The 23,901-nt window shown below is 41.6% G+C and overlaps 1 protein-coding gene across 1 annotated transcript; it reads left to right on the top strand.

Annotated features, from left to right (window-relative positions):
- The first annotated feature begins 444 nt into the window (after positions 1–444).
- LOC103280655 (heat shock factor protein 3) lies at positions 445–23,820 on the top strand. Its single transcript, XM_008120374.3, has 13 exons — positions 445–663; positions 1,706–1,814; positions 3,101–3,228; positions 6,494–6,618; positions 8,416–8,491; positions 8,637–8,698; positions 10,868–10,949; positions 13,057–13,214; positions 14,103–14,321; positions 15,452–15,557; positions 16,502–16,567; positions 19,319–19,385; positions 21,347–23,820. Exons 1-13 carry the CDS (start codon positions 562–564, stop codon positions 21,610–21,612), a joined length of 1,566 nt encoding a protein of 521 aa, XP_008118581.2. The 5' UTR covers positions 445–561; the 3' UTR covers positions 21,613–23,820.
- The last annotated feature ends 81 nt before the right edge of the window (positions 23,821–23,901 follow it).

Genomic DNA, 23,901 nt, shown 5'->3' with positions numbered 1-23,901 from the left:
CCCCCCCAAATATTATTATTATTATTATTATTATTACTATATTTAGGGCTGATTGACCTAGACATCCGGGAGTTATAGTTCACCCGTATTCAGAGAACACTGAACCCAGCATGTGAAGGATCTGGACCAAACTTGGCACACAGACCCAGCATGGCCAACTGGGAATACTGGTGGATTTTTGGGGAGGATTGGCCCAGGAGTTTTGGGAATTGTAGTTCACCCACATCCTTATGCATATAATTATAATAATAATAACATTAAATAATCATGGAAAGGGGAAAAAGTATTGCAAATAATATAACAATATAAAATAATAATAATAAAATTAAAAGCATTTCCCTCTGCGCCGCTTTTGGGGCATTTACGGCGGTGATGACGTCACGGGGCACTCCCTTAAGCGGAGCGGCCACAAACAGAAGGGGGCGTGGCCAGCCATGGAGGCCCCGCCCCTTAGAGCGAACTCTCGCGAGAGTATGCGCTCTGCCATCTCTCAGCTGCGGAGGCTGTCGCGGCCTAGTGCTTCCCTGAAGCGCCTCTCGAGTAGAGATTAGACACGCAGCCATGGCGGCGGGCCCGGGGGCTTCTCCGGTGCCGGGCTTCCTGGCCAAGCTGTGGGCCCTCGTCGAGGACAGCGGGAGCGACGACGTGATTTCGTGGAGCAAGGTGAGCCCTTGTTTGTGGTGCGCATGCGCGGCGGGGTTGCAAGCGCCAGAGCCCTCTCTTGTTTGTGTTTTATGCGCATGCGCAATCGGCAAAACTCCCCTTCTCGGCCGCAGAGGGCGCTGTTTTCTGCCTATAAGAGTACAAAGTATTGACTGATTTATGCGTGATGCGCATGCGCAAGCTGCAGAGCCCCTCTTGGCCACAGAGGGCGCTGTTTTCTGTTTATGTTATTTATTTATTGTGTCAGAAGCGAATGGAGGATACAGTTATAATGTATTTAAAATTCCAAACAAAGTTAAAACCTTGGCATTATGCTAAATGGCCTTTGAGCAGAAGCTGGCCACTTGGAGTGCCTCTGGTGTTGCTTATTTATTTCCATCATTTCTATCCCGCCCTTCTCACCCGAAGGGACTCAGGGCGGCTCACAATCTGGCAAAATTCAATGCCAATATAAAATACAAAAAGATCAAACATAAGCAATTAAAACAATTAGATAATTTAACAAAATACGATAAATAGATTTAAAACCATACATTATATGGTTGTTCCGGGCTTTAGCCTGCCACTTTTGGACTCTTGCTTGCTGAGATGTTTCAGAAAGTATCTCTGTAGATCCTAGGAAGCTGTTTCTTGATTTAAGATGTTGGCATACTGGCTGATATCTGAATAGAGGATGGGCTGGAGATGTCCATGTCTTAGTCCTTTCATTGCTGGCTGCTACTTCCAACGGAGGCTTGAGCAGTGATGGCACGATCGTCAGCATAGATGAAACTCTCTGTCCCTTCTGGCAGTGTAAATGTTAAACATTGATGGAGCAAGCACGCTCTCCTGAGGCAAACCTCTTGCAAGTCTGGACTTGTCACATATAATCCTGTTTTCTTTTGTGATCCTTCTTAGTGCATGGAAAAGGCCTCGACGCGAAGCTTAAAGTTGTGGCTTCCAGCTTTTCTCTCTCTGAATTTGAATTGAAACACAGTTTGTCGGCTGGTGGAGGCTTTGCAATGTTTACCTTCTTAATGTTTATGTTTCTCCCTTTTTCTAGAATGGGCAGAACTTTTGCATTCTAGATGAGCAGCGGTTCGCCAAAGAGCTGCTCCCCAAGTACTTCAAGCACAACAACCTGTCCAGCTTCATCCGGCAGCTCAACATCTGTAAGTTCATCATCTCAAACAGCGATGCCTAAAAGCTGTTTGGGAAGCACTTATCTAAAACAAAGCGACCCAATAACACTACATGACATGATTTTTTCCTGGGTTAGAAATATCATACTATCATGATTATTTTTACCATCAGTTTAATATAGGATTATATGGGCATTTGAACTGTTTTGGACCCATTATCACTATCATCATTATATTATTATTATCATAATCATTATCATCATTATATAATTACACTATGTCATGTGATTCTTGTTCCTGGGTTATAAATGTCATTTCTTAATTGGCTCTGTCATAAAAATATGGAAGAAGTTTATTAAACTGCAAAAACTTTGATTCTGCGGAAGGGAGGGACATCCTGCTCTAGCACATTTTACTATAGTTTTCGAATCCGGGGAGCGGAATGAGTGCCCGCTGTTAGCTCCAGCTTCTGCCAACCTAGCAGTTCGAAAACATGCCAATGTGAGTAGATCAATAGGTACTGCCCCGGTGGGAAGGTAACAGTGCTCCATGCAGTCATGCTGGCCACATGACCTGGAGGTGTCTATGGACAACGCCGGCTCTTCGGCCTAGAAATGGAAATGAGCATCAACCCCCAGAGTCAGTCACAACTGGACTTAACGTCAGGGGAAACCTTTACCTTTACTTTTTATGGATACCTCACCCATCCAGCCACAAAACAAGGTTTCTGGAGTAGAACTACCACTTTCAAAGCCAGGGTTGCACAATTAAACAGGAAATCACACTTTCAAGCTAGGAACAGAAAAAAAATTCAAATTTTGTTACATAATGTTATGAGATTATAGCAAGCAATCCTGGCTGTTAGGCAGCCTCTTGTCATAAAAATCCCTTCTTTGACTCCAAGAGCGGATGGGACACACACATGGATGGGAAGCGTGCCACTTGCTTATTCAGTGAATGATACAAGCATCATCTCGGCCTCTTGGCAGGAAGACGGCAACACACCCCTTCGGTGCTAAAAACAGCACCGAGGGCCTCGCCGTCGCTATTTACAAGCAGGGCCCCCTTTGCCAACATCTTCCCAACTCTTTCCCTCCCATGACTCACTTTTCCCAGTGATAGCTGAGCCTTCTGGAATCTTCTAGAAACCTACACCAATGTAATTCTTATTATAATGTTTATGTATATTTTGCTTTTTCTCTCCGCAAGGAGACTCAAAGCGGCAGCTCACAATAAAAGCATTTCACTTCAGTCTAAAACCTACAAACATTAAAACAGAATTGAATGTCATGGGTGTTAAAATTAAACTCTTGCAGACGGCTTCCGGAAGGTGATTGCGCTGGAGAACGGCATGATGGCCTCCGACAAGAGCTGTGCCATTGAGTTCCAGCACCCGTATTTCAAGCGAGGCAAAGCCAACCTGCTGCCGAACATCAAGCGGAAGGTACGGTCCCCCTTTGCCATGTTTTAAAGTTTTTTAGGAAGACCCTAATAGTAGTGAATATGAATGGGAAAGCATCAGATGACTGCAACTGTGATGCAGGCAGCAGCACAACTGTTGTTGTTCCATGAAATTTGTGGGGAAATGTTTGTTGGGGCTCAGCAAGAGGCTGGGGATTTCTCAGAGGACAGAGGGGATGATGGGAGTTTGTGTGTGATCAGGGCTTTGATCGGAGAGAAATGCAGGCAGTTGAAGATGAGACAGAGGACGTGTTGGATTCCAATGTTCATTCCTTGGCAACAAGAGAAACCATGAAAGGTCTATTTCTCTTGGGAATTGGCCTTCAGCTGATGGAGTTTTTCCATGACATCAGATTAGGTCTCCGGACAGAGGGAGTGAAGGATAGATTAACTAGGCGTTCAGAGAGAGACTGTGAGAAATCCTTGAAACCCAGGTGTGTGGGGTATAATTTCATGGCTTCTTGGTCGGGCTTGGGCTTAAATTAAGTGATGTTTACTAGGTGTCTCTAGGAGTAGACAACGTTGCCAAAAGGTTCAGGTTCCTGTCTCAGCTCTCCAGTTCATGATTCAAGATTCCTGTGTTTACCTGTGTTCCTGGAAGAGTTTTGCTTTCATGATTATGGATTCATGCTTGTGATCTTGCCTTCCTCCTCCGTGACTCGTAGGGTTTCTTCTTTCAGCAAAGAACAGAAGAACCCCTTCAATGTGAGAGCTGGCCTTGATTGTAGGAAACATTGCTTCCTCTCAAAATAATAGTTAGACATTATGACGATGGAACTAGGCAGGGAAATAGAATAGTTCGGTCATCTGGTTGCTTCTTGGCAACCCTGCTTTGTGGCCAGAGACCTCATTCCTGCTGTAAGGCGATGATGGAATTAACTCTGTAATTAACTCTGGCTTAAGCCTCTGGCCTGCATTCTGGCTCATGGATTTGGCTTGACTGAGTAGGATAGAGCAGTACGGGACGTGCTCCTGAGAAACGGTAGAAGCACAAAGTTGTAGCAAGGAAGCACAAAGTAGCACAAAGCGAAGAGGCAGAAGCACCCTTTTCTTCTTCCTACTGTGCTCATTCCAGCCTCCTTCCTTCTTTTTCCCTCTCTTTTCGTGAAGCCAAACAGACCAGGAATAAAAATCACACAAAGTCCACCATCCCAAAGTGCCCCAAAGCGGAGAAGAGCAAAGCAGACAGCAATCTCCCAAAGCGGACAAAGGCACAGAGGCTGCTCCTTTGAAGCCCTAAAGCCCTGTAATCTCGTGCTTGTGCTCCCTGTGTTAGGGATTCCTCATCTTCAGAAGAAGGAGAGCAGGAAAGTGTTCAGGAGTTAGAGGGGGAGATGGAATCAGAGGAGGAGGTTTTGCAAGTGCCCACATTTCAGGAAAGGCGAAAAGAAACAGAGCAGAGATGCCATTCAGCTAGAATAGCTGCTAGAAATGCTAAAGTAAATGGGAGCCACCCTAGCAGCACCTGTGTGAGGGAACTCGGGCTATAAATGAGAAGCTGGAGGAGTCAATTTTCACTTAAGCCTTCGCTCCCCTTTGTGCCTGCTTTCGAGTCTGCATTTGGGAAACTGCTCCCAAAAATAGTTGCTCAACGAGTACTGGATATAGAAGGTCAAAACGACATTGCTACCCTGAGTAAAGCTAGCTCATTGAAATGGTTAAGCCGTTTTAAACATACTTTCCAAACAGCCAGGTATCTAAAGACAGAAATGCCTAAACACCTCAGGAGGGTATTTACCAGAGCCCGTTTTGAGCAGCTGGATACGATGGTCAAACACGGAAGGTTTAATCAAGTTCCATACAACAAACGATTTTGTATTTGTGGAGCATCAAAGGTGGAGGATATCGCACATGTTCTGTTCGGCTGTGAATTGTATAAGAAAGAGAGAGACCAATGCTTCGGGCCATACATTATTCACAATAATTTCATTTTTGTTGGCTGGCCAGAATCCTAAAATAACACACAAAACAGCCCTTTTCCTATTCAAAGCAACACAGCTGAGAATTGCATATTTGGAATCCATTGGGGTAAACTGTGGAGGTGATGCAGATAGTTGACCTGGACGGGATCTTGTTAACAGCTTGTTTATTTTAACTTATTTTTTACTGCGGGTTGTATGTTGTATGTATGTCTATGTGTTAAATGTTTTGATACGGCCGATGGGCTAATCAATAAAATGTGATTTGATTTTGATTTGCTCCTAAGGATTTATTGCTGTTTCTTCATCTTATTTGGGATTTTATCAGGGACTTAAGAATTGTGTCTGTACTAAGACGTCTTTGCTTTCTTTTGCGTTATACAACTGTGTGTGCTGTTCTTTATGTTTTGCTGAAGTAAAGCAGTTTTCATTTACTTACAACAGGGGTCCCCAAACTAAGGCCCGGGGGCCGGATGCGGCCCTCTGAGGTCATTTACCTGGCCCCTGCCCTCAGTTTTATAATATAATATATTGTATATACATATAATATTGATAATAACATTATAATGTAATACAATATAACACTAATAATGATACCATATAATAATTTTAATTATATATTCTATATTACATATAATATTACTAATAATATTACAGTATAGTGGTATAGTTCAATATAGTAATATATAATGCTAATATTGTGCTATGCTAATAATATAATATATTGTATGTATATATAATTTGTAAACCACTTCTCACCCTTAGGGGTGAGAAGGGTGTGATACAAATGTAGTAAATAAATGCAGTAAATAAATAATAAATAAATACATTTTAGACTTAGGCTCGCCCAAAGTCTGAAATGACTTGAAGGCACACAACAACAACAACAACAACAACAACAACAACAATCCTAATTAACTTGACTATCTCATTGGCCAGAAGCAGGACCACAATTCCCTTTGAAATCCTGATAAATGTATGTTGGTTAAAATGGTTTTTATAGTTAAATATTGTATTGTTCTTTCATTGTTGTTGTTTTTGCACTACAAATAAGACATGTGCAGTGTGCATAGGAATTTGTTTGTATTTTTTTTTCAAATGATAATCCGGCCCCTCAACAGTCTGAAGGATTGTGGACCGGCCCTCGGCTTAAAAAGTTTGGGGACCCTTGACTTACAACGTGGTATTAAGGCTGTTCTTGAGAGACAAATCGAGTCACTCTGGCGCTCCCTTAAGTCAAGGTTGCACTGCCTTCCTATAATGGCATTCGTTCTGTTTCTCGTTAGCATCCCTTTGACGAGGGCGCTTGTGCCTCCTTGTCCCCGGCAGGTGTCGGCAGTGAGGGCCGAAGACCTGAAGGTCCCTCCGGACGAGTTGCAGAAGGCGCTCTCTGAGGTCCAGGGGATGCGGGAGCAGCAGATCCACATGGACCTTAAGCTGGCGAGTATGAAAAGGTGCTGGCGCCGCTCCGGGAGCCGCTCTCTGGGTTCAGGCTAATAGCCAAACCCACCCTTGCGGGACTCTTTTGACACTCGCAGAACTTCCTTGTCCTTTGCGGAAAAAGTCTGGGCTTGGGCCGAAGTCCAAGTTGAAGTCCAAGTGTTTTGGACTGCAACTCCCACGACTTTTCAATGCAATTTTCCCATTGAGAGAACCCCTCTCTAGACATTTGTGGGCTCTCCAACACAATGCTGTGGCCAGCCTCCAATGGAAGTTTGCCACTGCATTTGCCTGGAGGAATCTAGAGAAAAGAGATGTCCATCCAATCCACGAATAACACTATATACAGTAGAGTCTCACTTATCCAACATAAACGGGCCGGCAGAATGTTGGATAAGTGAATATGTTGGATAATAAGGAGAGATTTATTTATTTATTTATTTATTTGTGCTATTTATATACCGCCCTTCTCACCCCGAAGGGGACTCAGGGCGGTTTACAAGTATATATACATACAATATATTATATTATACAACTATATCGCAATATTATTAGTAATATTGCATGTAATATAAATATACAATTATAATAGTGAATTATAATTATTATTACATTGTATTACATAATAATATTATTATTAATATTACATGTAGATACAATGTATTATAATATTAGTATAGAGATTAAGAAAAAGCCTATTAAATATCAAAATAGGTTATAATTTTACAAATTAAGCACCAAAACATCATGTTATACAACAAAATTGACAGAAAAAGTAGTTCAATATGCAGTAATGCTATGTAGTAATTCCTGTATTTACGAATTTAGCACCAAAATATCATGATGTATTGAAAACATTGACTACAAAAATGCGTTGGATAATCCAGAACGTTGGATAAGCGAGTGTTGGATAAGTGAGACTCTACTGTATATAAAAATGTAATGTGCATTTTTCCCATGGAGTAAACAACAAAACAACTGAACCAAATCGCACCAAATTTGGCCACAAAAAAACAGTCATCCAATCTATGTCTTTCAGTCAAAAAAACCTAGAGAAATAAAGTCCAAATAACAGAGAATCCCCAATTGTTTACCACACATGTGCAGAGGCCCCCGGGAACTGAAACTACATTACCCAGAGGACCTCCTAGCTGTGCGCGGAGCCTTATGCTACTTTTAAAATACGTTGCCATGGTGGAATAGCCTTGTAGCTTCAAAGCCAGGCTGCTTCCTAACCAGGGGGATCCTTGGTTGGCCACCTTGAATACCACTGAACAGCCTTACAGCTTCAAAGCCATGCTGCTTCCTAACCAGAGGGATCCTTGGTTGGCCACCTTGAATACCACTGAACAGCCTTACAGCTTCAAAGCCATGCTGCTTCCTAACCAGGGGGATCCTTGGTTGGCCACCTTGAATACCACTGAACAGCCTTACAGCTTCAAAGCCATGCTGCTTCCTAACCAGGGGGATCCTTGGTTGGCCACCTTGAATACCACTGAACAGCCTTACAGCTTCAAAGCCATGCTGCTTCCTAATCAGAGGGATCCTAACCACCAGACTATGCCACAGCAACGCGTGGCTGGGCACAGCTAGTGTAACACTATTATTGTTGTTCCTGGGTTATCAATGCCATTCCCTAATTGGTTTTATTATAAAACACGGGAAAAGTTTATTAAACTGCACAGACTTTGTTTCTGTGGGAGGGACACCCTGCGGTAGCGCATTTTGCTCTGGTTTTCCAATGAATGGTCTCATCATTGCGTCTCAACTCATTCAGCTTTGGCTCATTGGGATCCTCTTCCTTTTTCCAGGGAAAACAAAGCTCTTTGGAAGGAAGTGGTGTCTCTGCGCCAGAAGCACAGCCAGCAGCAGCAGCTCCTGTCCAAGGTGCCCTTTCTCGTCATACTAAAGAGCACGGATGGAGTCCTTGGAGCATTCAACAAGGCTTTGAGAAACTCCATAAGTTGCTGATTTATTTCCTTTGAGAAACTCCACAAATTGCTCATTTATTTTCTCTTCTCTTCTCCTGCAGATCCTTGAATTCATCTTGGGGTTGATGAGAGGAAACTGCATTCTGGGGCTGAAAAGGAAACGGTAATTGCCGATTGCGTTCTTTTCTGGGCATCCCAAAGGCCCCCCAAATGCTCCTTTCCCATTGAATTCCCAGACCGAATCTTCCTCTTAAATCAGCCAGGTTTTCAAGTAGGCAAGCATGGACCGAGAACAGACCGAGAGGCTTCTCTTTGACCACCTTTTATTGCACTGCTTTAAAATAATTATTTCCTCATTTCCAATTTGTTTTTTTACATTTGATTTAATATAAAATCTCAAGGCTTTGCAAGTAGGAACAGCCCTCTTACATTATATTATGATCTTGGATATTATATATAATACTAGCTGTGCCCGGCCACGTGTTGCTGTGGCGAAGTCTGGTGGTATGGGAAATAAAGTCTTGAGGAATTGGTGGTAGTTAAGGTAAAGGGTAAAGGTTTTACCTTACATTACGTCCATTATAAATTGGTTATATAGCTGTGTGGAAGGGCCTTGAGTCTACACTGCTATATAATCCAGTTCAAATCAGATAATCTGTATTTTATAGGCAGTGTGGAAGAGGCCTAATTGAGGCCTAACTCTGCCTGTCTCCTGGGATGAGTGGGTTGCTAGGAGACCAAGTGGGCGGAGCTTAGCCTTCTAACTGGCAGCAATTGGATAAAAACAATTCTTCCTCTCCCTCTAATTAGGACTTTATTCTTGTTTTCTTTTTGTTGTATGAACGTAGAGGCATGGATGACGAGTTGTGCTGCCAAGTTTAGTGTTTCTGGGATGTGTAGTTTTGTTGTTTTGTCCTAGGCCAAAATTTCACTACCCTTTTATATATATATATATATAGATAATAATAATAATAATAATAATAATAATAATAATAATAATAATAATAATAAAACTTTATACCCCGCCACCATCTCCCCGGGACTCGGGGCGGCTCACAACGTTACAAAAGTAACAGCGCAAATACATTAAACAATGTACACAGTTTAAAACACAAGAAGATGATAAAACAGAAGTTAAAACAAAGGTTTATACAACAGTAATAATATCAAACAGCCACCAATGCATAATAATATAATATAAGAGGGCTGTTCCTACTTGCAAAGCCTTGAGATTTTATATAAAATCAAATGTAAAAAAGAAATTGGAAATGAGGAAATAATAATATAGTATTACAGTAGTAATAGTAATACCTAACAAAAGTTTGGAAAAAACCTGTTCCTGGTTTGAAAGTTATTTTCTGTTTAATTGTGCAGTCTTTAATTTGAAAGTAGCCGTTATCCTCCTGAAACTTTATTTTTGTGGCTGAAGGTCGTACTGTTATTTCCGCCCGTCTAGGCACTTCATTTGCAATTTTCCTTAATTTTGTTTTCTGTGTCAGGAGCGACTGTAGAAACTGCAAGTTGCTTCTGGTGTGAGAGAATTTGCCGTCTGCAAGGACGTTGCCTAGGAGACGGCTGGATTTTTGATCCAGGAATGGGGAGCTGAAGCTGACAGAGGGAGCTCACCCACTCTCCCTGGATTCTCACGGCACAAGGGTTTATAACCCATTGTGCCACTGAGGGCTCCTTACATGTGGTTTAATTGATTGACGTTAGGCTTAAATTTGATGTTAGGTTTTAATGTTATTTTCATATGTGGGGTTTCTTTGGGATTTTATGTCAGTATTTGTTTGTTTACGGAGGCATTGAATGCTCACCATTGGATGTTGGAATCCGCCCTGAGGGATTCCCCTTGGGGAGATAGATAGGGCGGAATACAAATAAAGTTATTATGATTATGATTATTGAAAACATGCCATTTTTAACCTCTCAACTGCCCATTCAGGGGCCCTTTCGACTGAGAATATTTTTGAGATGCAGGAATTCGTCCTGCAGAGCAGAACAGATGCTCGCACCCAACTTTTTCCCTTTCCTACATAAACGTGCTTTGTCCCAACCAGCCGTGCTTCCCCGAAAGGCAACGGGCACACCCTGGAAAATGCTGCCAGGCGCACGCTTTCCATGCAAGAAAGCCATAACAAGGGCGTCACAGTTTCTGTCTCATTTTTTCCCGTCAATTAAAGACAGGAGTTGCCTTACACGACCATTGTTGCTTTATTTTTTAATTCCTTGACACTTGCCTTTTACTGCATCCGTTCCCTGGCAAGGCTGAGTTTAGTTGATACCTGCTTTCAAAGGGAGGTGTTTCATATTGTTGTCTTTTTCCTCGTAGGCCTTTGACCGACGCTTCCGGTGCCTCTCCTTCCAAGTTCAGCCGCTCCTACGTCCGCATTCCCGTGGAGAACCATGAAACAGTGAGCTCTCCTTGTTCCAGGGGTTTTGTTGTTGTTGTTGTTGTTGTTGTTGTCTTTAACGGGATACAACCCAACACCAAGCCAGCTGATATTTTAACTGGGTCTATCTTGCACTTTAACAGTGTTATCGCTTTGTTTTTAAACAATTTTCTACCCTGCCTCGAGCCTCAAAGAGAGGTGGGTGGTAATATTATTATTATTATATATTTATTATCATTGTATGACACAGCAAACAAGATAGATATGCTGGATTATATTATTATTATAAAAAAATTTGTACCCTGCCTCGAGCCTCAAAGAGAGGTGGGTGGTAATATTATTATTATTATATATTTATTATCATTGTATGACACAGCAAACAAGATAGATATGCTGGATTATATTATTATTATAAAAAAATTTGTACCCTGCCTCGAGCCTCAAAGAGAGGTGAGCGGTAATATTATTATTATTATATATTTATTATTATTGTATGACACAGCAAACAAGATAGATATGCTGGATTATATTATTATTATAAAAAAATTTGTACCCTGCCTTGAGCCTCAAAGAGAGGTGAGCGGTAATATTATTATTATTATTATATATTTATTATTATTGTATGACACAGCAAACAAGATAGATATGCTGGATTATATTATTATTATAAAAAAATTTGTACCCTGCCTTGAGCCTCAAAGAGAGGTGAGCGGTAATATTATTATTATTATATATTTATTATTATTGTATGACACAGCAAACAAGATAGATATGCTGGATTATATTATTATTATAAAAAAATTTGTACCCTGCCTTGAGCCTCAAAGAGAGGTGAGCGGTAATATTATTATTATTATATATTTATTATTATTGTATGACACAGCAAACAAGATAGATATGCTGGATTATATTATTATTATAAACAGTTTTGTACCCTGCCTCAAGCCTCAAAGGGAGGTGGGTAATATTATTATTATCATTATCATTATAAACAATTTTGTACCCTGCCTCGAGCCTCAAAGAGAGGTGGGTATTATTATTATTATTATTAACAATTTTGTACTCTGCCTCGAGCCTGAAAAAGAGGTGGGTGATAGTAATAATAATAATAATAATAATAATAATAAACAATTTTGTACCCTGTCTCACACCTCAAAGAGAGGTGGCTAATATAGTAGTAGTAGTAGTAGCAATAATAATAATAATAATAATAATAATAATAATAATAATAATAATAATAATAATAATAATAGAAAACAATTTTTTACCCTGCCTCGAGCCTCAAAGAGAGGTGGGTATTATTATTATTATTATTATTATTATTATTAACAATTTTGTACTCTGCCTCGAGCCTGAAAAAGAGGTGGGTGATAGTAATAATAATAATAATAATAATAATAATAATAATAATAATAATAAACAATTTTGTACCCTGTCTCACACCTCAAAGAGAGGTGGCTAATATAGTAGTAGTAGTAGTAGTAGTAGTAGTAGTAATAATAATAATAATAATAATAATAATAATAGAAAACAATTTTTTACCCTGCCTCGAGCCTCAAAGAGAGGTGGGGAATATAATAATAAAAATAAAATTATTATTATTATAAACAGTTTTGTACCCTGCCTCAAGCGTCAAAGAGAGGTGGGTAATATAATTAATAATAGTAGTAATAATAATAATAATTACACTATATAACACTATTTTTGTTCCTGGGTTATTAATGTCATTTCCTAATTGGTTCTGTCATAAAAACATGAGAAACGTCTATTAAACTGCAGAAAAAAACCTTTGTTTTTTCAGTCTACACATTGAAAGGTTAACTGAAATTAAAAACAAAGTGTCTGGACTGAAAAGAAATATGAGTACTACCCTCAGCCACAAAAATAAAGTTTCTAGTAAAGTATAACAACTATCAAAGTAAGGACTGCGCAGTTAAGCAGGAAATAACACTTTCAAACCAGGAAGAGAATTTTCTTTTCACATTTTTTTACTTTGTGTAATCCAAATGCTTTGGACTCCCACAAGTGCTAACACCTGGAGGGAGGGCTGAAGTTGGCCCATGCCAGTGTTAAGGTGAGCATGAGAATGTTGGAAGGAGCAGAGGTTATATTGCTGTTGTGCCCGCAGGCCGCCATTTCGGACCACAATCCAAGCTGCGAGGACTCCATCGTGATCCGCGACATCACAGACGCGCAAGACGAGGAAGAAGACGAAGAAGAGGGAGAGGGAAGTGGCGCCGGCACAGAGAACCTTCTGGCCTTGGCACACACGACAAATGGGAATGGGTGAGTTTTGGAAAAGCAGGACCTTTTAGAGATCATAGCCTTTTAGAGAAGAGCCAAAAAACCCCTTGAGTAGAATCTTTCCAAGTGGTATACAACCAAATGTAATTATGAAACGCAATTGGTTTCAGTTGTTAGACTGAATGGCCTGTTATCTCCAATTTGTTAGGGAAACAGTTCTTCAGAAGTGTTTTTCAGTGCCCAAAATAGATCTACTCTTGCATAAAACAATTTGTTTTATATTATGCACTCAAGAGACAAAATAAAATCGATTTTGTTAAAAAATAATATACAGTAGAGTCTCACTTATCCAAGCTAAACGGACTGGCAGAAGCTTGGATAAGCGAATATCTTGGATATTAAAGAGGGATTAAGGAAAAGCCTATTAAACATCACATTAGGTTATGATTTTACAAATTAAGCACCAAAACATCTCGTAATACAACAAATTTGACAGAAAAAGTAGTTCAATACGCAGTAATGTTATGTTGTAATTACTGTATTTATGAATTTATCACCAAAATATCACGATATATTGAAAACATTGACTACAAAAATGGCTTGGATAATCCAGAGGCTTGGATAAACGATGCTTGGATAAGTGAGACTCTACTGTATTTGGTTTACTCATGACCTTCATGTGTTCAGCATACACAGGTACACAACTTATGAGTCAGTTGCAGATATGTTTGTATATATTTTGCTTTATGTCCTCTGAGGGGAATTGCAGTACACATCCAAGGCAAACATTCAATGCCTTTCACACAACGAACAATGACATACAATACACAGATAGGGTGAAGGCCTTCCCGTTGGGGAGGTGCTCTTATTCCGTTAGATGCGACGGTGCATGAGATTTGGGTCAATACGGGGTTTTTTCTTTGCCTGCAGAGAGGCCCCGGCGTCTCCGAGAGAAAGCATTCCTGCTCCGGCCTGGGAGGCCTCGCCGAGCTCCGGACCGGTCCAACTCCTGGACGTCCCGTTCAAGGCCGGCGCGGTGGAGCTGCATCAAGGTCAAGCTGCGTCCGGCGGGGAGGATCCTGCGTCCGTGATCGACTCCATCTTGAACGAGAACCAAGCTGTGGCCCAGAATGATGCTCTGCTCGACAGGTGCGTCCACGTCACAATGGCACGAAGGACACCTTTCCCAGAAAACACTCTCTTTCTCATCCTGTCTTCTGCTCCTGTCTTCTGGAGTGTTAGCTATCCCTCCCAGTTTTGTGTCGTCTGCAAACTTGATGATCGTGCCTTCTAACGACTTAGACGAAGGGTTAGAAGGCACGATCATCAAGTTTGCAGACGACACCAAACTGGGAGGGATAGCTAACGCTCCAGAAGACAGGAGCAGAATTCAAAACGATCTTGACAGACTAGAGAGATGGGCCGAAACTCACAAAATGAAGTTCAACAGGGACAAATGCAAGATACTTCACTTTGGCAGAAAAAATGGAAATCAAAGATACAGAATGGGGGACGATGCCTGGCTTGACAGCAGTGTGTGCGAAAAAGACCTTGGAGTCCTCGTGGGGAAGAAGGGGAACATGAGCCAACAATGTGATGCGGCAGCTAAAAAAGCCAATGGGATTCTGTCCTGCATCAAGAGGGGAATAGCGTCTAGATCCAGGGAAGTCCTGCTCCCCCTTATTCTATTCTGCCTTGGTCAGACCACACCTGGAATCTCACTGTGTCCAATTTTGGGCACCACAGTTGAAGGGAGATGTTGACAAGCTGGAAAGCGTCCAGAGGAGGGCGACTAAAATGATCAAGGGTCTGGAGAACAAGCCCTATGAGGAGCGGCTTAAAGAGCTGGGCATGTTTAGCCTGCAGAAGAGAAGGCTGAGAGGAGACATGATAGCCATGTACAAATACGTGAGGGGAAGTCCTAGGGAGGAGGGAGGGAGCTTGTTTTCTGCTGCCCTGCAGACTAGGACGTAATGGAACAATGGCTTCAAACTACAGGAAAGGAAGGAGATTCCACCTGAACATCAGGAAGAACTTCCTCACGGTGAGAAGGACTGTTCGGCAGTGGAACTCTCTCCCCGGGGCCGTGGTGGAGGCTCCTTCCTTGGAGGCTTTTAAGCAGAGGCTGGATGGCCATCTGTCGGGGGTGCTTTGAATGCGATTTCCTGCTTCTTAGCGGGGGGTTGGACTAGATGGCCCATGTGGTCTCTTCCAACTCTACTATTCTATGATTCTATGATTCATCCCCACTCTGTGCTCGGTTCTGGTTTCTCTTGCAGGGAGGAGATCCAGGACTTCCTGAACTGCATCGACGCCAGCCTCGAGGAACTGCAGGCCATGCTCTCGGGAAAGAAGCTCAGCTATGCGCCCGATGCCGTGGCCGACGTGAGTCTTTCATCTATTGCAAACTATCCACCTCCCAAGCCTGGCCAACAGTGCTTGTGGCAGACTTAATAATAATAATAATTATTATTATTATTGACCCCAAAGGCCATCCAGTTCAACCACTTTCTGCCCGGCAGGAAAACCACAATCAAAGCACCCCTGACAGATGGTCATCCAGTCTTAATAATAATAACAATAATAATAATAATAATAATAATAATAATAATAATAATAATAAATGATAATAATAATACGAAATCCAGCATATCTATCTTGTTTGCTGTGTCATAATAAAATAATAATAGTAATAATAATGATGTACTTGGAAAGAACCCCCAAAGGCCATCCAGTTCAGGCAGGAAAATCACAATCAAAGCACCCCTGACAGATGGCCATCCAGTCTTAATAATAATAATAATAATAATAATAATAATAATAATAATAATAATAATATAGTTGGAACCCCCAAAGACCATCCAGTCCAGGCAGGAAAACCACAATCAAAGCACCCCTGACAGATGGCCATCTAGTCTCAATAATAATAATAGCAATAATAATGATAATAATAATAATATTGTCACAGTCCTAGACACTTGGGAAGTGTTCGACTTGTGATTTTGTGATACGAAATCCAGCATATCTATCTTGTTTGCTGTGTCATCATAATAATAATAATAATAATAATAATATTGTAATAATAATATAGTTAGAACACCCAAAGGCCATCCAGTCCAGGCAGGAAAACCACATTCAAAGCATTCCTGACAGATGACCATCCAGTCTTAATAATAATAATAATAATAATTGGAAGGGACCCCCAAAGGACAGCCAGTCCAACCCTCTTCTGCCTTCATGCAGGAAAAGCATAATCAAAGCCTCCCCGCTGCAGATGGCCATCCAGTTTGCTGATTAAGGTGTCTTACTTTCTTGATTTCTGCTTTCAGGCCATCAGTCCGGAGCTTCCTGTGTGGGACATGAACTTGACAGAAGTTCCAGCTGGTTTGGAAGATGTAAGTAAGTGGAGGCAGGTTGTTCAAGCCCTGGCAGGAAGATAGGAACATGCTGGGTAGTCCTGCGGGAAGGGGGCTTTATTAGTATTGCTGTTACTATTAGTGTTGTTGCAATTATTGTTATATTTTATAGCCCGCTTTTTCTCTGCCAAAGGAGACTCAAAGAGACTTTGCTGCTCTCTGGGCTTTCTTCCAAAGCCTGAAGAAGCAGCCTTGTCAGAGAAACGGGGCTGGAATGGATGCAGTGCATCTTTGTGTGACAGGGGCCCCCATCTACACTGAACATTTAATGCAGTTTGAAGCTGCGATATCCAGACAACTAAAGTCTTGCAAGACACAAGAGAAAGCCCTTTGTGCACTTTAGTGATCTGTGTGTCATCGCCGTTTGGGCCAGGATTGCCTATGGCAGTGATGGCCAACCTATGACACGCGTGTCAGCACTGACACACCTAGCCATTTTTGCTGACACGTTGCCGCATGCAGATTGATTGGATGACTAATGCCTTTTGTGGCCAAATTTGGTCCAGTGGTTTTGTTGTTTACTCCATGAGAATTATGCACATTACATTTTTATATATATATATATATATATATATATATATATATATATATATATATTCATTCTATTATTATTCTATTATTATTGTAGTATATTATTATATTATTACTATTATATTATTATTATTCATTATTCATGACTACATTGAAACTACAATAGAGAGAAATCGGCGTGGAAACTGCAAGAGGTACCATAGGTTGTTGTACATGGAAATAATGGTAGTAAATAGTTTTTGATTTATTAAATACATTTATGTATTACATATTGGCCTATGGCATCATCTTCGCTGCAAACCCAGCTTTCTTCAGAGCCAGTTTGAAACTGCATGAAGTGGTTGGTGTAGATGGAGCCGGAGAGGAGGGGAGAAAGAGAGCAAGGCTGGGGATTGGTGAGAGAAGGACACAGGAGTGAGTGCCTTAGCGTTGTGGTCAGCGCCTTCTGCCAAGGCTAGATTCTCCTTCCCGGAAGGAAACTTACTCATTTTCTGTTTTGAACAAGCTCCTTTTCCAGGATGGTTTGGGGCCTGCTCTTTGGAGTAAATCCCAGGCAGCTTCCGCCAGCGGCGTTGGTTCTGTGAGTGTTGCTCAGACGAGCTCCGTCGTAGAGGGGTAGAAGGGAGGGAGATATGGCCTGTGTGTGTGTGTGTTTGTGTGTATTTGTGTGTGCGGGCGCAGGACGCCTTTCTCCGAGCGCTTGAGCAAAAGGATTCCACGCCTTTCTGGCTCTTCTCTTTATGACGGGAGTGAGGATTGACGCTCGAAGCAGAACAGAAGGGTGCTGTAGGGCAAAACATGGTCCCTTTGTTCTGGAGACAAACATTAGCAATACAGTGGAGTCTCACTTATCCAACATAAAAGGGCTGGATAAGCAAAAATGTTGGATAATAAGGAGGGATTAAGGAAAAGCCTATTAAACGTCAAATTACGTTACAATTTTACAAATTAAGCACCAAAACATCATGTTTTACATCAAATTGACAGAAAAAGCAGTTCAGTACATGGTAACATTATGTAGTAATTGCTGTATTTATGAATTTAGCACCAAAACAATGCAATGTATTGAAAACATTAACTACAAAAACACTGGCTAAGAAATTGACTACAATTTTAAAAAAAATGAAGTGCTGTTTGACTTCCCATCTGTGTTTGTTTTCCTTTAACTTTTGTCATTTTCTCTAGCCTCCTTTCTGTTAGCTCACTTCTATATATAAGACAGATCTATCGTAAGATCCATTTTTCTTTTTCTCAGGAATGTTATAACATTTGTCCAATCAGTCTTATTTTTCCCTTCTCTTATTTTTTGTGTCAAAATATCCATTTGTATAATGTCCAATATTTTGGTTAGCCAATCTTTCGAATTCGGAGGTTCTTTTCTTTTCCAAACTCTTGCTAAGGTCAGTCTAGCCGCAGTGCTAATGTAAAATAATACTCTATCATCATTTTTCTTTAATATTGAGTTTGAGAATCCTAGTAGGTACGTTTCTGGTTTTAATTTGAATTTGGTTCCTATCATCTTTTGTGTCATCTGGTGAATTGTCTTCCAAAATTCTTTGATTTTACTACATGTCCACCATTGGTGAAAGAAGGTTCCTATTTTTTTCCCACATTTCCAGCATAATCTAGAGTTCTTTTTGTTGAATTTTGCTAATTTAATTTTTGTAAAAAAGAATTTTTTAATTTTTTTTTACTTCTCTTTGTTTCACTCCGTCTTTCTTCTCACCATTCTATACTACTTGGTTTTTGTTCTCCCACTGTGTCTATACTTAGAAGAAATAAATAAAAATTATTATGGAAAAAAAGAAACTGACTACAAATAAAGATAGAATGGCAAAAAATGAACTTACAGCAACAACATTGTCGGGAATTAAATGTGTAAAAAGTTCAGTCCTTTCTGCCTAGAGAAACAGCTGTGGATCCGAGCGGGAGGCAGAACTGTGTTGGATAATCCAGAACGTTGGATAAGTGAGACTCTACTGTATTTGCTTGAAACTCTATAAGCTGGTATAGTTTTGCCTTCATTAGGCAAAGGTCAGCGGTTTGATACATCCAAAATCTCCCTGCAAAATGTGTGTGCATTTAACTGGTGTATGATCCTTAAAAAAAAAAAGTATTTATAAACTATTTGCCAAAATTTTAGCATAGGAAATAAAAAGCGACATGAACTGACTTTTCCCCCAAATGTGTTTTTTTCAGGCGGAGGACTTGCCCGGGAGCCTCGGCATGGCGGGAATGGACGAGCTGGAGCCGCCGGGGAAGAACGGTGAGCCCCGGGGAGGATGGGGAAATAATGGCTTTGGAAACCTGACTCTGCCTCAGGTATCCTCGTGGGAAAGTGCTACATGGATGTGGCTTTGATGCGCCGCGCATGTCACCGAGGGGCCTTTTGTCTCGGCACACGGACCCCACACGACCAGCTTTGCGCACTGGTGCGGGAATTAGCTCTAGCCCTAACCGATTGGGAGCTCCACGTGCGCTTCTGTGGGTCGCAGGCGCTCTTTTCATCACTAACAAGCTTCAACGCTACTATTGATTTGCTATGGAATGGTTTGCCGTTCCGCATCCAGGTGTTTTTAGAAGGGAGGAGTAGCCAATATGTGTCTGTCCCCCCCCCCCCCCATTATTGCGTCTTCTTCGTCTTCTCCTCAAACAACAGGAAAGGAGATTCCACCTGAACATTAGGAAGAACTTCTGCGGTGGAACTCTCTGCCCTGAACTGTGGCTGAGTCTCCTTCTTTGGAGGTTCCAAAACAAAGGCTGGATGACCATCTGTCGGGGGTGCTTTGAATGTGATTTTCCTGCTTCTTGGCAGAATGGGGTCGGACTGGAGGGCCCACCGCATCTCTTCCATCTCGAGGATTCTAGGATCCTTCTCCTAATTTCCTTCCTTCTCCTCTCCTCTTTTTTATTCCCCTCCATTTCTTCTTCTCTTCTTTTTCTTCCTCTCCTCCATCTTCTCCTTCTCTTCTTCCTTCTCCATTTCTTCTCCTCTTCTTCTTTTTTTCCTCTCCTCCATCTCCTTCTCTTTTTTTCTTCCCTCTCCTCCTTTCTTCTCCTCCTCCTCTTCTTTTTCTTCCTCTCCATCTTCTCCTTCTCTCCCTTCTTCCCCCTTCTTTTTTCTTCCTCCTCCTCCATCTTCTCCTTCCCTTCTTCCTCCTACATTTCTTCTCTTCCTCCTCTTCTTTTTTCTTCCTCCTCCTCCATCATCTTCTTCTCTTCTTCCCTCTCCTCCATTTCTTCTCCTCCTCCTCTTCTTTTTCTTCCTCTCCATCTTCTCCTTCTCTCCCTTCTTCCCCCTTCTTTTTTCTTCCTCCTCCTCCATCTTCTCCTTCCCTTCTTCCTCCTACATTTCTTCTCTTCCTCCTCTTCTTTTTTCTTCCTCCTCCTCCATCATCTTCTTCTCTTCTTCCCTCTCCTCCATTTCTTCTCCTCCTCCTCTTCTTTTTCTTCCTCTCCATCTTCTCCTTCTCTCCCTTCTTCCCCCTTCTTTTTTCTTCCTCCTCCTCCATCTTCTCCTTCCCTTCTTCCTCCTACATTTCTTCTCTTCCTCCTCTTCTTTTTTCTTCCTCCTCCTCCATCATCTTCTTCTCTTCTTCCCTCTCCTCCATTTCTTCTCCTCCTCCTCTTCTTTTTCTTCCTCTCCATCTTCTCCTTCTCTCCCTTCTTCCCCCTTCTTTTTTCTTCCTCCTCCTCCATCTTCTCCTTCCCTTCTTCCTCCTACATTTCTTCTCTTCCTCCTCTTCTTTTTTCTTCCTCCTCCTCCATCATCTTCTTCTCTTCTTCCCTCTCCTCCATTTCTTCTCCTCCTCCTCTTCTTTTTCTTCCTCTCCATCTTCTCCTTCTCTCCCTTCTTCCCCCTTCTTTTTTCTTCCTCCTCCTCCATCTTCTCCTTCCCTTCTTCCTCCTACATTTCTTCTCTTCCTCCTCTTCTTTTTTCTTCCTCCTCCTCCATCATCTTCTTCTCTTCTTCCTTCTCCTCCATTTCTTCCCTTCCTCCTCTTCTTTTTCCTCCATCTTCTCCCCTTTCTTCTCCTTCTCTTCCTCCTTCTATGTGTCCTTGCGATGCTGCAGGATCTGGAATTTATGTGTCACTCCCCAGGATGATATCAGTACATACAAGAAAAAAAAATATGCCTCAAAACACACCAGTAAGAAATGCATGCTCCAGATCCTAAAGGCCGTGAACGGTGCCCTGACCCCCTTGTTGTTCTTCCTTCTTCCCAGACATGCAGCTGATTCAGTACATGGGGAACCCCCTGCTTTCGCTGTTGGAAGACCACCCTCCGAGCGAGGCCCCGGGGGGCCCCACGGACCCTCTGGGCGGCCAGGCCGAGGCGGAGACCCCCACCCACGGGGCCGGCCTCGCGGCGGAGCCTCCCCTGGTTCCCGAAGACGGCAGCGGGGGGGAGTACCGGCTCTTCCCTCTCCTTTTTCCTAGCCCCCCGGCACCGGGCTTCATCGACGAGACCCCCGAACCTGACGCCACATGAAGCCCGGACGGAGACATTTGGGACATCGATCCACTCAAACTTGCAAGGCCAATGTGAGAGTTTCTGTGGCCAAAGGACTCGGAATTTGTGGTTCTCCGGCTTCACCAAAACAGTGCAGTTCAAGACAGACTCTTGCAAGACTCTCTCTGCGCTTGCACTGATTTTTATTTTTAAATAACGGGCAGAACAGCAAACTTCCATTTATTCTACATAAATATTCTCTCGAGAGGGAAGCTGCTTGTATATCCTCGTTTTTGAGAACGGCGCAGTTCAAGACAGACTCTTGCAAGACTCTCTCTGCGCTTGCACTGACTTTTATTTTTACAAAGCAGGCGGAACAGCAAACTTCCATTTACTCTACACAAATATTCTCTCGAGAGGAAAGCTGCTTGTATATCCGTGTTTGTGAGTTTTTATATCCGCATTTTTGAGTTTGTATATCCACATTTGTTCCAGCTCTCTGTTCTTGAGGAACCCAATACTCTAAATACCGTGTGTTTATTTTTCTCCTCCTCTGAATGTGCCCATTTTGTTAGGATTGTATGTTTTTCACCCTTTTTTGGCTCAAAACGCTTGTCACTCCTTCCCCGTTCTTGTCTCTTGAGCACATTGCATTTTGTTGCCTCCTCTTAGAGTATTATCTACCGGTGTGAACAACTTCTGTTTCCTATGGAAAACAAAATACACATATCTATCTGTATATATTTTAAACACAATATAAATATAATGCCCATCTGTGGAAAGTGAGGCCGATTCTTTAGATAGGTTTGCAGAAGCTGGTTTTTCATGCACATTGCATGCCGAGTCTTCCTCTGGAGAATAAGTCGATGGAGAAACAAAGAAAGACTTCCTAAACTTGCCTCTGTTTTTGTGCTTTTTGTTCCCCATATCTGCTGCAATTTCTGAGGTTTTCTCTTGCGGGACACATTTCGGAAAGGGTTTTCGTAGATCCCGGCTTGCTTGCTTTCTTTCCCAAATCAGGACATTATAACTCTTGTGTTGTCGAAAGCCTTCATGGCCAGAATCACTGGATTGTTGTGAGTTTTCTCACAACAATCCCTTATTGATCTGGAATATTATGGGAGTCGCAGTCCTCATTTCCAGGCACTTCGGATCTGCATCCATGTAGGATATATTTTTTTAATTATTATTATTATTATTATTATCATTATCATTATCAATATTGTTATGCGATTTGTAGAGATAGCAATTTCCCAATTTGTTTCTTATTATCATTATTATTATCTATTAAAACGGACTTCCGAAGCAGAATATTTCCTGCAAGCTGTTCTTACAGGGAGGAAGGGAGTGAGTTCAGTCCCATGAAGTTGAACCAGGTCTGAAATCTAAGAACATAAATTATTATCAATCTGGAAGGGCTTGATAGCAGGTGGCTTTGTTCCTATTAAACCGCCATTCCTGCCCTGGTTTTTGCATCTCTTGCCCACCTTTCCACTCAGTTTGGTTTCCAGCAATGGGTGCAATTGCATTTCACAATAGTTCCCGGTCACCATTTGTCTGAAGCTGCAGCTCTTCAGGCAAATGCAGAAGCTCATCGGGCAGAGTTTCCTCGTCTTTGCAAAGTGTCTCAACGTCATCTAACTTCCTGTCGCCAGACGAGAGAGAGTTGCACAAGGCATTAAATTCCAGATTTGCAGAACTGGCAGGTCTTCTTGTGCGTTTCTTTCTTTCTTTCCTTCTTTCTTTCCTTCTTTCTTTCTTTCTTTCTTTCTTTCTTTCTTTCTTTCTTTCTTTCTTTCTTTCTTTCTTTCTTTCTCAGGGTCCGGCCAGTGGCCCAGGTCAAATAACCCACCCTTGGGCCAGGATCTTGCACCATTAATGATAAATCCTGAGACATTTCCATACATATTGTCTCAGTTTGATTTTGAATGCTCCTAAAATACACACCATGTCATCTGCATATGCCTTAACATGACATGATGCGAATGAAGAAGCCATGAAGGACATTTGGCTTGTAAACCGTGTCAAGTAACAATAAACAAATCTTAAATGCTATTGTGCATTTGATGCTTGTAGTACCACCTTCACTCACTAGGTGGTAGCATTTCCCAGTCACTACATAGCTTTGCATTCAATATAGTTATAATACATTTGTATGGTTGTATGGTTTCCTTGCTGTGTTGGAAACCGCCCTGAGTCCCTTGACTAGATAAGCGGTATATAAATAAAGTATTATTATTATTATTATTATTATTATTATTATTATTATTATTATTATTTATGACACAGCAAACAAGATAGATATGCTGGATTTCGTATCACTAAATC

The sequence above is a fragment of the Anolis carolinensis genome, unplaced genomic scaffold (assembly GCF_035594765.1).
Source record: "Anolis carolinensis isolate JA03-04 unplaced genomic scaffold, rAnoCar3.1.pri scaffold_12, whole genome shotgun sequence".
Taxonomy (NCBI): Eukaryota; Metazoa; Chordata; class Lepidosauria; order Squamata; family Dactyloidae; genus Anolis; species Anolis carolinensis.
Note: the sequence above shows the minus strand (reverse complement) of the source record. Positions and strands in the feature narration are given on the sequence as shown.

What these genes read in the sequence shown, in the direction of transcription:
- LOC103280655 (XM_008120374.3), top strand. Translation starts at nt 562, where the DNA reads ATGGCGGCGGGCCCGGGGGCTTCTCCGGTGCCGGGCTTCCTGGCCAAG. An exon ending in ACGTGATTTCGTGGAGCAAG is followed by an intron (nt 664 to 1,705) that starts GTGAGCCCTTGT and finishes CCCTTTTTCTAG; the next exon opens with AATGGGCAGAACTTTTGCAT. An exon ending in TGCCGAACATCAAGCGGAAG is followed by an intron (nt 3,229 to 6,493) that starts GTACGGTCCCCC and finishes TGTCCCCGGCAG; the next exon opens with GTGTCGGCAGTGAGGGCCGA.